The sequence below is a fragment of the Magallana gigas genome, chromosome 7 (assembly GCF_963853765.1).
Source record: "Magallana gigas chromosome 7, xbMagGiga1.1, whole genome shotgun sequence".
NCBI classification, from domain to species: Eukaryota; Metazoa; Mollusca; class Bivalvia; order Ostreida; family Ostreidae; genus Magallana; species Magallana gigas.
In genome coordinates, this window is record NC_088859.1 from 30,857,685 (window position 1) to 30,872,729 (window position 15,045).

Sequence of the window (15,045 nt, forward strand, 5' to 3'; positions counted from 1 at the left end):
AATTCCTAAAAAGGACTATATAATATGGTTTGAGCTTAAAATGGCCCCCTTAAATGAACATTGTCATTTTACTGCTATTCTTTGTTTTATTTGTACAAATATACATATGAAGTTTTTTCATAATTTTCATTTTGATTTCAATGCCCAAAATTTAAAAATATGACATCATAAAGGTTACCTTTTCCCGCCATTTTCTCAGTTTTAGCATAAAACGGCTTGTTTTGAGGCAGTTTTTCTTTAAGGAAACATTGAGCGACTGCTCGAACAAGCAAAATATTTTCACCAAAGATGTATCTTTCCAATACTTATACGTGACAAAAAGTTCGTTCTTGTTCAAAGAGTCGCTCTGTATTTCTCATTCGAAAAAAGATAAGAAAAAATGTCAATTTTTGACTGATTTTGATTGAATTATGAAAATATCGTCACTTCTGACGTCATATACTGCCAGTGAGTGCATGTAAATCAAATAAATAGGTGAAAAACATATTTTAGGTCAACTCTTTTATATAATAGCACAACAAATTAATGTACCTGTATCATTTTAAAAATAGCGAATTATGAGGGCCAAATTTGACTTATATCATATATAGTTCTTTGAATTTGATATCTTTAATCATTTAGGAGGAGTTTGATGGACAAGCTGACCCTATTAAAATCGCTAAAACGTCAATATCTCAGAAACGGAAATGACGTCATCAAAATAAAAAAATGTGTGTTAAGTATAGATCAATATCTATTAGATTCTAAAGGTTCATGAAAATCCGCCGAGCCATATCGGAGAAATCACGTGCACAAATTTTGTAAGGAAAAAAATAATAACTAGACACGATCTCGTTGCGAGCAACGAGGAGGTCTTCCGTCCGATTTTTAGAATATGGAATAACCTTACTCTTGATCTTCGTCAACGAAACTTATCTGGAAATGGAGGCTGGATCTAAGAGTAATGGGTAAAAGACTATCTACTCCTTTGGTGTCCCTTATTTGAGGGATCAGCTCCTTTTAATTCATTTTAGTTAAAAGTTATTTTTGTGTACCGCTAATAAGTGTTTAGAAATTCTGTACCGTTCTCGAGATATCTGGGGAAAATCGTTTTGATATCCGGTCCTAAAACTCCTTTTAGGGTCCAGATAACAAACAATATATGGTTGTACATTGTTAAGCTCAATATTTTGAGCATCTTTTGTTAAATACTGTTTTCAAGAATTTTCCTCTATTTTGAGATATTGAGGATCAAAGTGTTGGACTTCTGGCCCCTTGAAATACCTAATAACGTAACATAGGAGTAAATGATTGCCATGTGTAGGTGAATAACGTTAGAATGAACATAATTGTTTCTATAACGTATCACAAAATATTTCACAGTACAAAGTTATCATTAAAAGACGTCAGAGCCCCATTAGCCCCTTATTTGAAGGGCCAAACCCTTTTTCTTGATGTCAAATTAAAGCTCTTGACTTTATAAAGATTTTTTGTTCTACATGTTATTACAAAATACTATCGAGGAAAGAGATATTGAAAAAAAAAAACACGAAAAATCACGACACTTTTTTAACTGTAATTTTCAAGCTCGGGCAAGCTTCGGCGCTTTTGGTCACAGGAAAATATATATACCACATGTCAGATCTACAACCCCTGGACAAGCTTACGCTCTGAAAATCGCTAAATTGTTGAAATTCAAAACCGGAAGTGACGTCATCAGTAAAAAAAATTCCAATCAGGTTTAGATCACTATCTATCAAATCTGAAAGTTTCGTCTAAATCGCTTGAGTAGTTTCTGAGAAATCATGTACACAAAATTTGTAAGAAAAAAAGAAAAAGAACTAGATACGACCTCGTTACGAGTAACCAGTAGGTCTTCCGTCCGATTTTTTTTTAATGATACCATGAAATATCGATACAATTTAAAAATTAACACCCCTTCCCCAAATTTTAAGATAATGATTAAAAATCCCTAATTACGTCAAACATGGGCCTGCCGATGACTGTTTCAAACAGATATTGTAGCGATCAACAACTTTGATTCTATAATGCATAACAAAATATTTATCGTTTTTCAAGTTATTTGTAATAGAATTTACAAGTCTCTTAATCCCTATATAAAGGGGCCAGCCCCCTTTTCTTGATTTTGGTGGATAGAACTTTGATTCTCTACTACTTTTATTCTATATGTCTTAACAAAATATTAACCGATAAAAAGATACTGATCAAAATGTATGAAAATTTTGATTCAAAATCTGTACCCCATTTTCGTGCCTAAGCGATCTCCAAGGAATAGCGCCACTGGTGCAAAACAACTATATAGTGCACAACTTCAAACCATGGTATACCTATCCTGAAATTTTCAAAGTCTATCTCTGATAGTTTCTGAGATCAGCTCTGCACAAAATTGGTCGTAAAAAATTACAAAATCTACCGTAAATCCGGACCAGGAGTGACGACGACAAAAAATTCAAAAACATATAAAATTCCGATAATGTCCCATCATCTGTGAAAAAATCGTCGAGATCGGTTGATAAATTTTCGAGAAATCGCGTGCACAAAATTTGGGGGAAAAAATAATAAACAGTACGAAAACAATAAGGTCTTCCGTTGGAAACAGAAGACCTTACTACGTAAAAGAATAGGGAAAAAGAAACCGAACGAAAACAATAAGGTCTTCCGTTGGAAACAGAAGACCTTAATAATATAGAAGAATGAGAACGCGTAGAAAAACAGTAAGGTCTTCCGCTGAAGACGGAAGACCTTAATAATAAAAGACTGTTTTTGTCTAAACCTTAATAGAAGAGTGTTTTTCAACTTGAACTTCAGTCCAACAAACCCTTTATGTTGAATATTTTAGTTAATAAAGTAAAAAAAAATGGAGAGAAGGAAATAGAGAGAAAGAACAAATCTTGGCTCCGGCTGACGCGAAATAATTCCGATTTTCTCTTTGAATTTAGGGCGTTTCCGCCCGGGACAGGAGCTGAATTTTTGTATGAGATGAAAAACAACGTGTAAGATGTCTGACTACTCAGGTTTGGTAACAGTGCGAGGTCATTTGAAATATTGATGCGTGTTTGTGTATGAAAGGGGATGAAAAGGACCGAGCTTGATTTTCGTCGTAAATAAATCGAAAGTAGAATTTTGAGGTATGGATCTCGGATTCGGGTAACGACAATTAAGGGAAGTCCTAAAACAATGACTGATGCATTTTACACATGTATTTGAGTGTTGAGATTTTTGTTTGGTGTCGTTTACTATTATGTTTGACTGTTTTATATCAACATAATTGATTAAATCTTTATAAATGTAGAAATAACGAAATCAGTAACACGTAAATTTATTCAATAAAAATTAAATGAAAGTAATTTCCACAGTTCTAACATTCATAAGTAGTTCATACGCTATCGTAGATACAGACTAAACGGAAAACAAGAAATATACATGCAACAGAAATATTACGCGGCTGCTTACATCCTTTTCACTGTGTAAATTTGAAGTCCCCGTACAGGCTATACTCGCGGCTTGATATCGGAAATTTCTTGATTGTTCAATCTGCTGCAAATTTGGCAGAAAAAAAGAATGAGGTCCGAGGTACATTTACAAAAAATTTCATGAGGATTTAGTGAAGGGCTCGGGAGTTAGAATTTTTTCTACAGTACATGTCAAACACGACAATTAAAACTCAATTGCCAAAAAGTTCATAACTCTGTTAATAATGAACAAATTGGTCTGGTAATCTAGAATGGTACTAAGTTGAATTTAAAGGTCCGAGTTCAAAGATCAAGTAAAATCGGGCCAGAAAAACTAAATGAATTTATGAAGGGGGGGGGGGGGGGGCGGTCGGTAACTTCTATATTAAACGGAAAATACTAAATTCCCAATATCACTAGAGTTTGAGATACATGCATGACCTTTATTTTGCTATTTACCAGCTAAACATGATTTGGAAATTGAATGAAAAATCCTTTGATTTTAAACAGACTCTTCTCTTTAATTTCTGTATCCTCTTTTTCTTTTACAAATAAATCATAAATGTATTGGACTTCTCGTCCTTGTTTTGTTTCTGATATATGTATAAGAGCTTTGATTGAAACATTTAGATCCCTCTTATCATCAAATTTGAGGGGCTAGCCCTTTTTTCTTAATATCAAATGAAAGGTCCCCTAATATTAAACGTATTTTGTTCAACAAGTGTTTAGAAATTTGTTACTGTTTTTGAGATATTTGGGAAAGATTGTTTTAGGGGCCGACCCTTATCTCCTAATAAGGACCATTAAACGAAACTTTGGTGGTTTAATATTATTACAAATATTATTCTGAGTATCTTCTCTTCTATAATGCATTTCAAAATATTTCTCCTTTTTAAGATATAAATGATCAAAATATTGGACTTCTAGCCCCTTAAAAACCCTAATTATGTAACATATCAGAAAACTTTTAACATATATAGGTAGATAACTGGAAAATAAACATTTTTGCCTCTATAATGCATTACAAAATATTTTTCATTAAAGAGATATAAATAAAAGACTTTAGACCCCTCTTGGCCCCTAGTTGGAGGGGTCAGCCCCTTTTGCTTGGTGTCAGGTGAAAGATCATTTATAGATAAATTTTTGATGCTCTACATGTGTTAGCAAAATATTGATTAAAAGAAAGATATTCGTGATCAAATCTCAAATTTCGTAAAAATTGACCAAAAAATTTAACATCAACATTTTCAGTTCTGGGCGAGCTTCAAGGATGATGACTTTTGGTCAAATCTAAAACAAGCAAACAAAACTACCATAACCACTCTATCTTGCAATTTCAATTTTAATTTAATTTCAAGTACCTAACTATAACAGTTTTTGAGGACATGCGTGGACACTATCATGTTCCAAAATCCATGAAAAAGGGAGATAATTCAGAAGCGGAAGTGAATTTTCAGACAGGAAGTAAGATGCAAAGAGACATTCACCTAGGACATCATCCCTGTAAAAATCATTAAAATCGATTCAGAAATGGCTGAGAAATTCAGGGTGACTACCATGAAGAAAAATGATAATATAGAAGAATGAGAACGCGTAGAGAACCGGTAAGGTCCTCCGCTGAAGACGGAAGACCTTAATAATAGGGAAAAAGAAACCGAACGAAAACAATAAGGTCTTCCGTTGGAAAACGGAAGCCCTTAATGATAGGGGAAAAGAAACAAAGCAATAATAATAATGCTTTCTGTTGGAAACGTAAGACCTTAAAAAAACATTACGATCACTTTAAGGTCCTCCGTTGGAAACGGTGTTTTCCAACTTGTATTTCAACCCAACAATGAAGAAATGTTGTGTTATCAAATTAAAAAAATCAAAGTACTGAAGAACTGATGGGAGTTGATTGTTGATTTTTATGAATGAATTTTTGTACTTTTTCGACAAGAGTGTCGAGAAACCCCCATATGAATCATGTTAAATAATATTTAAAGATAAAATTAATTCAATCAAACTATGTACATGTATCAGTAATAGAAATATTTCTCGAAAATTGCATGGATCCAAGCAATATTGAACTCTAGTCTCGTTCAACCAAACGCCCGGCTGACACCGTTAATTTCCGACAAGGATTTACCGAGACAGCCGAGCGTCGAGTTGAACGAGACCATATTGAACTCTGACGTAGGAATACATACGACTACAAAAATATTTAAATTGTTCGTACCATTTAAAATCTGACTATTTTCAAGGTATTTATAAATAAGTTTCCTTGAAAAACAATGCTTTAGCATACATTACAATGAATTTATCAATTATTTTCAAGAACTAATTTGTCTGAGTAACTGCATAGGAGAGTTGATTAAAATCAACTCCCAATAAAGATAGAGAGAGAGAAAAAACAAATCTTTGTTCCGGTGTAATTAGAACGCACAACTTTTTGGCTCGCTCAGCGGGTATTAGTTTCATTGACGCAGAAAGTGCAATATAAATCGCTTAATTAATGTGTGTGAACGCGTCGAGTTAAAGGGGCATGGTCACGATTTTGGTCAAATTTTATTTTTCTGTTTTTATTATTTACAATGCTTTAGAAATGCATTTCTTATGATCAAATTAAATTTATGTGCCGGTCGATGTGTTTTAAACAAGATACATGGCATACAATTCTTCGTCAAGTAAACAAGGCTCGTGCCCTGTTTTTGTTTACATAGGTTCAATATACCATTAAAAAACTTTTCAAGCTAATTTGTCTTTCTTCTTATTCATTTTAAGCATAAATAAAAAGTTCCTAACGATTAACACATTCGTGTGAGGTCTAAAGCTGGAATTTTCACTTCAACATTCAAAATGTAAACAAAAGCTTTGTTTACATAGCGAAGAATTGTAAGCTCTGTAACTTGCTTATAACTCAACAAATGACGCTCAAACTTTGGTTGCCTATTAAAAATGCCCTACTGAAGCATTGTTAGCATTAAAATCGAAAAAATAATTTTTGACCAAAATTCTGACCATGCCTCTTTAAGTACATAGATCAAAAGGCCGGGTCTAAATAAAGCGAGTAAGCACTTAAAGCGTGTGAGAATGTAAGTTTGAAAGATGTCATTACTTGGATCAAATCAATAGTAGAATCTCGGGTTCGGTTAATGACAATTAGGGGAAGTCCTGAAACAATAAATGATGCATTTTATACAGTCATGTATTTCATCATTGAAAATTGTTTGCATGTTGGTTATTGTTTTGTTTCATCGTTTTATTTCAACACGATTCATAAATTCTTGATAAATGAAGAAATGACGAAATCAGTAAAATAGATAATGTCATAGAAAGTATGGTCTATATTACTACAAACTAATTATTACAAACAAAATAAAATTATGTCTCCTCCCCTGGGCAGTTGCTTGCTTCAGATTTGCCTCTGTGTGCCAACATCTTTGTACGTGTGCATGGATTTAGAGAAGGGGTGGGAGTGAGGGGTCCAGGCCCTCCTCCCCCTTTAAAATTCCTTTATATTACTGTATTAGTAAAATTACCAAAAAATACACCTCGGACCACAATCCCCCCTTGCAAACCCAATTACATGTATTACTCTGACCCCCCCCCCCACACACACACACACCCGACTCCTCATGAATAAATAAATATACATCAGAATATTTTGATAACAACAAAAGCCTGTATATGTAGTTGCAACAAAGAAGATTGTAAACAGTGCAAAATAAATAACATACATGTAATTATATTGCGCAATGCTTTTCAATGCAGAACTGCCAGGACAGAAGATATAATTACGGATTTAAGGTGGTATAAGACACATGTCAATATTTTTGTCGATAAAAGTGCGTTATAATCCAATTCTTTCATGAAGATGTTTTAGAATTTTAGAATTTTACAAAACATGTATTTTGCCAAAAAAAAATGAGTATATAAATTTTTGGAAACTTAAGTAAAAAATAGAAAAGCCCCAGCAGGATTTGAACTTTTCTACTTCTGGACACGTAGTTAACACTCTAACCCATTGCACTTCACTGTAAGTAACATTATTTTGGGGAAAATATTATATTTCTACTTTATTGTTTATTTCAATAGGGAGTGTATCACAATATGCATTTGTCATGTACCACCTTAAGACTGAAATATTTGCTTTAGATAGTTATTTACCTAATAAAATAGTGCAACAGGTTTTGAGAAATAAAGTCATAAAAATACATGCATGTTACAAATAACTGATCTTTGTCTGAAGATACGTACACAACACAGGTCTGCATTAGCGGGTACTAGTTTTACCCAGCTCTTCGGTTAGATGGGTTTCACGTGGTGTATATACCGGTATGTGTTTTCCATATGCAGAAAAGGACTATTCATTAACATGCATAAACGTTTCTTTTGTGATGATCAGCTAAAGGGATTCATATTGTGCTCTAATTGGATTATCATTATGATGTTGAACAATATAGATAAGCATAATACATGTAGTAGCATAATATTTTGAGACACCAGTATACTAAAGTTTTACTCTCACTTTCTAGATAAGTGATCCCCCTTTGCCATGATACTGTAACATCATCTTTTAATATTTGAATAAGCTTATCATCATTACCTATCGCATTTGTACAGTTTTTGTCATTTTAATTGCAAAGGTTATTTGATCATTTGTCAGACTTACACTATTGAGTTGACCTCATATTGACCCTGTGACATTTTGTATTAAATGTGTGTATTACATGTAAGTAAGTGTAGAGACTTATTATCATGTTTATATGAGTTATAATAGGAAGGAAGGGTCTTTTTTCAATGTATTACGATGTATCAAATATAATGTAGGCCATGACCCTATGGGATTGTTCTGACCCCAAGAAACAGGAAAATACCAAATATCTTGAAAACTGTTGAGATCCCCACCACTAAACCATATATCACAATTCTTGTTTCTAATGTCATTATGATGCTTCAAAAGGTGTTAAGTACATGACCCCCAGGTGTTGTCTTTAAACCCCCCCCCCCCCTCTGAAATATGAAATGATGATATGTTTTGATAACTTTTGAGATCCCCATCCCTTAAACATATTTATTCTTGCTCTTGTGTCATTGCACATCAAATGGTATATAGGGTATGCCCCCTTGGAGACACCCTGACTTTCTAGAACTGGAAATAAACGAATTATATCTTATTCATATGTAGTTTTTGACCCATGTGTGTAATTCCTAGCTTAATGATGAACATGCTTTGTTTAGGAGACTTTACTATTGCTTCGAATACATACAATATTTTGTTTATCTCAAAAATTAAAAAGCAATTTCCAAAATCTTAATGTGCATCTAGAAAAAAATACCAATCAAGAAATGATTTATAATTTGCTAGCGTACACATAAGAGAAGACTCTGAATTTTAAGTAAGAAAACTCTTAAAAATCTTTGAATCTTTAGAACAAGGTTTGAGTGGGGGAGGGGTGGATGTCGAGGATAAACATTTAATTTTGATTTTTTATCCCATGTAAACCCCATGGTAAACCCATGTGCACACAGTAAACTTCTGAATTATACTGCCGATTTTACTATTTTTTTCCCGGAAATTCTAATTCCGCCGGAGATTTTCACATAAAAAAAATCACCCTCGAGGCAATATCGGTTAAAATCTATTCTATATTTAAATAATACATATATTCAAGGGACTTGGACACGATTTGACTTAAAATTTTCAAATTTCATTTTTCCATTTTCAATGTTTAATCTGATAATTATAGAAGTTTATAATGCTATGTCAAAATTTGAAAGTCAAATATCAAGTTATAAGCAAGATACAGAGTTCATGATTCTTTGTTTTGTAAACAAAGCTCGAATATTGTCATTTTTACAAATGGGTTGTATTGGTGTAAGTTTCAATCAAATGTATCTTTCTTTTGTTGATAATAGTATTTATGAAGATATTGAATTAGTTTAAATTGTTTTTTACATGTCATGTTGTCCAAGACATGGTAATTCTCTACATTACATTTTTGTAAACAACTATAAGACTCGAGCTTTGTTTACATAACAATTAATTCTTACCTCTGTATCTCGCTTGTAACTCGACTTTAATATTCAATATTTGATCAATCATTTAAAATGCTCCAGTAAACCATTTTATACATAAAAAATAAAAATCAAATTTTTGATCTCAAATCGTGTCTAAGTCCCTTTAAATATATGTTTACGGTATAATTTATTTTTCAAAGTGCAGTTAATTTTTTGGTAAAGAGGGCGTAATATCACATCAACTGAATCAAGTTCTTTCAATTTTTAAAACCTTATTGCACATATATCTATAGGGCAGCCCAAATCATATTCCAAGAGATGACGTAGCTACTCCAAAAGTTTTAAGAAGAGTTCTGGGAATCATACATTTCTTGCAATAAAAAAACCCCTCATTTTTTGTTGCCCACCGATTTCCGTGGTAATAAAAAATTCTGAGACCTGATCACACTTCAAAATGACACCCCCAATCATATTCTAAAAGATCATTTGGCTTCATGCAAAAAATGTTGACGTTTTTGAAACCAGTATTTTGTGTAAAAAAAAACAAACAAAAAAAAACGTCAGTTGTCATCCAACAAACGACTCCCAGGACAAAATTTTTATATTTAATATTTTGACATGTAAAAAATGACGTCATAATCGTACTTGATTTTAAACGGCGAGGAGTTTCCCGAAAGTGACGGAGTTACGGGGCTATGCGAGATATATATATATATATATATATATATATATATATATATATATATATATATATATATATATATATATATATATATATATCCAAAATGAGTGAAAGGTGATATCACACAGTATAAATAATCAAAAAAGAAAAAGAAAATGAATAGTTCCAACGTTTTTATTCACTAGCGCTTTCTCGATTTACATCCTTCTTCAGGTGAATGTACATAAGTTATGAACTTGTTTTCCTTAGAAACGTTTACTATGACGTCATGATGTAACGAGAGTCTTTTCAGGGAAGGAATATTGTATATATATATATATATATATATATATATATATATATATATATATATATATATATATATATATATATATATATATATATATATATATATTCAGGGTTTTTGTTACTTTTACCTGTGAGAGTCTCCCAAGAGCTATACATACCAAACTTCTGCCTCTAAAGGAGATACCTAAGTACCATACCTGTCCGGAGCTTTCCTTATTCTGGTTGACCTGCGAGGTTCAACAGTTCCGTCGGATAGGATGATACTATGTAGGGATCTTTTTCCCATTTATCAGCCAATTCACACTTGCCCGCTTTAGCCAAAAGTCTAACCAAAACTCTTTTCTCTACTTCTGAATTTTCAAACCTTACCTTTGAATCATAATATTGCTTATACCTTTTTGAATTTCGGTGAATATTTTCCCTAGCTATCTTGTAAGCAAACTGTAATCTGCGACGTAGCTTCTGTGCATAGTTCTACCTACTTTTTACCCGTTCATGGGAATACGTAAGGCCCAAATATTCGTCAATGAGCAAACGAGGGTACCATCCAAACATGAGATAGTGAGGTTGTATCGTGTCTAGTTGCATTATAGGCCTGAACCAGAACATACGTCTTTAAGTCTTGTTTCTGTTCAGCGTCTAGGGTTCCTAATATTTCAGTAGAGCCTGATTGAATCATTTCCCATGGGATGTTATGGTGTTGTACGACTCTTCTTTACTCCTGCCAATCTGTACAATTCCTTGATGACTGAACTATCAGAGTTTCTACCCTGCTGTGAATAAAGAAGAACTGGGAAACTATGGTGACAGAAGAAATGTTCATACAGTGCTTTTGCCGAAGTGGAGGCTAACTGGTTCCTTATAGGAATAGCCATAGCATACCTTGAATAATGGTCGGTGATCATTAAGATATGTTCATACTCGCCTTTAGACTTTTTTAAACTTAAAAAAAGTCAATACAAACCTGTTCAAGTGGTCTTGAGGTCTGAATTGTTGTTTTGGGTCTCTGGAGTTTTACTTCGAACACACCTACCACAATTTTCAACCTTCGCTGCAACATCACTATACATCTGAGGCCAGAAAAATCTCTGTTATGCAAGCAGGTATGTTCTATCTCTTCCCTGGTGTCCCAGGTCATCATGTAAACTTCTAAGAACCATATTATGGAACTTACCCGGTAGCACGAACTGTCTTACCTTTTCTCCACCTGACATTGACTCTATGTACAAAACACCTATGTGGACTGTTAGTCTTTTCCACTCTCTTAAATATTAGCTTACCTTGCTTGACTCCTCCTTACTATTTGGTTTCATTCCTCTGCTTAGCAACTCTTTCACTCGTTTTATATCCGGGTCCTTATCCTGTTCCTCTATCCAGTTAATACTACTAACCTGATGTACTGACACTTCCATCTCATCCTCTACAAGTGGCTTCAATGACTCCCCAATCACACAACTTTCTTCCATAGGAGCTTCTTCAGTCTTGGCCAATGCTGCCAGTTATATACACTGTAGCTCTTACCACATCATGAAACAACTCCTGATGGTTGCTCTGTGGCCTCCTTGACAATCCATCTACATCTGCATTCATCTTGCCAGATCTCTAAACAATCTTGAACACCGGAACACCGGATCGACACACAGTCGCTATCCAACTATATAGTTGGATAGCGACTGTGTGTCGATCCGGTGTTCTCGGCGTCACAAGGTACTCCATTTCTTTGGATGCGGTAGGTAGTGTTTATTAATTCAGGGTTGACATGGATTATGAATACACTTCACATCAAAGAAAACCTGGTTTGCTGTCACATTGTCTAGATATGTTTTAAAATTCGATTATTCAAATGTTTTCTATCGTCATCTGTTACTGTAGGTTCACTCACCATTTTGTGCAGTTGTATTTACTGACAGGTTTACAAACGTATTTTATATCGCATACCATTTGTTAATTTTTTTAAACAATCAATTATATTTAAAATAATTTAACGATCTCCGATCGTCAGCAATGTTCGATAACTAAATCATCTGGAATGTTTATATAGATAAATTTAACAAGTTTTGCAGTGTTCATATTACATAATGTTATTCAAGGAACTGAATATTTTAGTGGTTTCACAGAGAACTATACATGTACTACACACTGAGAAAGGGGTTCGACCCTCCGATGCACCTGTACAATCGGTGTGTGTGGGGTTTTTTTTAATTTGATCTCAACATGTATTTTTATTCCATTATATTTACATCTACCAAGTATTATTACCTCTATTCCTTAAAGAAACTTATATTTAATTCAAAGCTCTATAGAAACAGCCAGACTGAAATCTACACGCCCGTTTATTGATTGGTCGAAATCTACAGACACTGAAATCGACAAGAAACTGACAGGACTGAAATTGACACGCCCTGTTTATCGATCGGTCGAAACCTACAACGACCTAACAAAAACCACGGACTGCATGTAACATTAATGATGATGTCAGACTCAAATTCTCACAGGAGACGATTTGGCTGTTTCTTTTAGCTAATGTACTTATGGACGTTAACAGTAATTTGGTGAACTTTACTTACTTTTCATAATCAATTTATTAATTAGTTAAAAGAAAGATAATATAAAACGTTGTTTTGTTAATATAACCCACTTACGCGGGTAATGTATTTTTTCTGCAATGTCGCTACCTTCATATCCCGAATGAATCACCAAAGAATGCATTTTATAATTTAAGTATCCATCTTGGGCAAAATTGCAATAACCTCGTAAAATTCATGGATATCATCAGTAAATTTCTTTTTATTTCATTTCATTTATAAAGTTTTAAGGATAAAGAATATTTTTGTTGCAGGGTTAATGAAGACTGGGGCTTCCTTTCGTTATGAGGAAATAAATATTTAAAAAAAAAATGCTAACATTGAAATCGTGTACTTTGCATTTAGACATATCCTTAAGCTTTCATTTAACTTTAGTTTGTAGATTAAAAGTATTGAATCCGAGTTGTGCAGTTCTTAACTATTGGTTTTTTTGTGTTTATTTTGTTTTTTGTTTGTGTGTCTATTGTGGTTTTATGTGGTTTTATGTTGGGTCAATTACAAAGACTAGCTAATTGAGTGTAATCTATTTCAGCAGTTGAAAATGGCACGTCCTACGTTGAGCAGGGAACTTTTTTCCTATACTATTATATCGGAGTAGGGATCGCTATCTTTGTGCTGCTTATTGCTATTTCAGTCATAATTGGCCGGGTGTTTTGCAGACAAAGAGCGACTAAACCCAAAAGGTTAGAATTTTTTCTCTCAGCCGATACAGAATCGGAATAATGATTATTTTACTAACCATTCCGTTTATACATGTATGTCAGGTCAGTCACTTTAATGAATTTCTGTCCAGATTACTGATCGTTCGTCTTCGTTTGATTATAGTATTTTTAATTGTTCTTGTAAAATATATCTTCCTCCGTCAATTTGATTTTCTCCTCTGTATGATTTTATTGAACCTTTATAGTGTGGTATAAAATTTAAATGACAGAGACTTAATTGGTCACCTTGTTTTCAATATAGACACTACTATGAAAATCCCTTAACAACTAGGACCAGCCCAGAGGACAGCTATACGGGACTGTCGAATTCTGGAGAGTACACCACGATAGACGAAATGAGAGAGTACATGAATATGCAGGATTTAGGTGGGTCCACAGACCCCAGTGACATTTATCTTACACCGCGTGGCCATCGAAACTAGGATACAAAAACATTTTAGATACTGAGTTCGACCAAGCCAAGGATCCGTATCTGTATGGAAATTGAATGATGTACCGGTATATTTCTCAGAATTTAAACGTCCTTTTTGTCGGAAAAAACAAAATTTTAATGGAAAATATAGTATATTGATATTATGATTAAAGTATAAAAAGACCCATCCACATGGTTTTGAAATGAGCATTGTATAATGTTTTATGATAACCATTATATGGTGAGACTCATATTTCTGGAAATAAAAAAAAATACGCATTTTCCTGTAAACTCCAATGTCTAACTCTACTGTGCCCATCGAGTCTTTTTCAGTATATTTGACGAAGAGCCACAATACTAATGTACATGTACTACACGCTACATTTTTATTGTTGAATTAAAGTAAAAACTAGATGTGACATAACGTGACAAATGCCCCCGGAGGTGATCAATATTTCAAATGCCATATTTAGTATTCAAATTACATAAATTACAATATTTTGAAAACTTATGGAATAGTTGGAAAGGTATCTTGGCTTCTGATATCTGATTTATTTTTATTACACTGTATCATGAATGTTTTTTTCTTTTTTTGGTCTATACTTAATTTTTTTTCCCATGTAGGCTAGTAACCACAAAATAAAACATTTCAGTGTTTATTCATAAGTGTGTATGTGTGTGTGTGTACGATTAAATGTCTGTTTTGCATGTCTGTATCTTTGAAAAAGAAATAAATTATAAAAAAAAAAAAAATAGTATTCTATTTGTTTGATGGCAGAATAAATTATAAATCCTTAAAAATTACTCATTTACTCAAATTACTCAAGTTCAAAAGGCTTAACTCTGTCAAAAATCATCTGACTGGAACCAAGTTCAATCCTGGCCACGTTATATGATCATT

The 15,045-nt window shown here is 33.3% G+C and overlaps 1 protein-coding gene across 1 annotated transcript in view; it reads left to right on the plus strand.

Moving 5' to 3' along the window:
* The window catches only part of LOC105346442 (uncharacterized), a 48,924-nt gene extending 34,097 nt beyond the window's left edge, over positions 1-14,827 (plus strand). Inside the window, exons 22-23 of the mRNA XM_066065792.1 lie at positions 13,543-13,693; positions 13,974-14,827. Coding sequence (XP_065921864.1) covers positions 13,543-13,693; positions 13,974-14,154 — 332 coding nt within the window. The 3' untranslated portion in view covers positions 14,155-14,827. The remainder of the gene's footprint in view (positions 1-13,542; positions 13,694-13,973) is intronic.
* Positions 14,828-15,045: the final 218 nt, after the last annotated feature.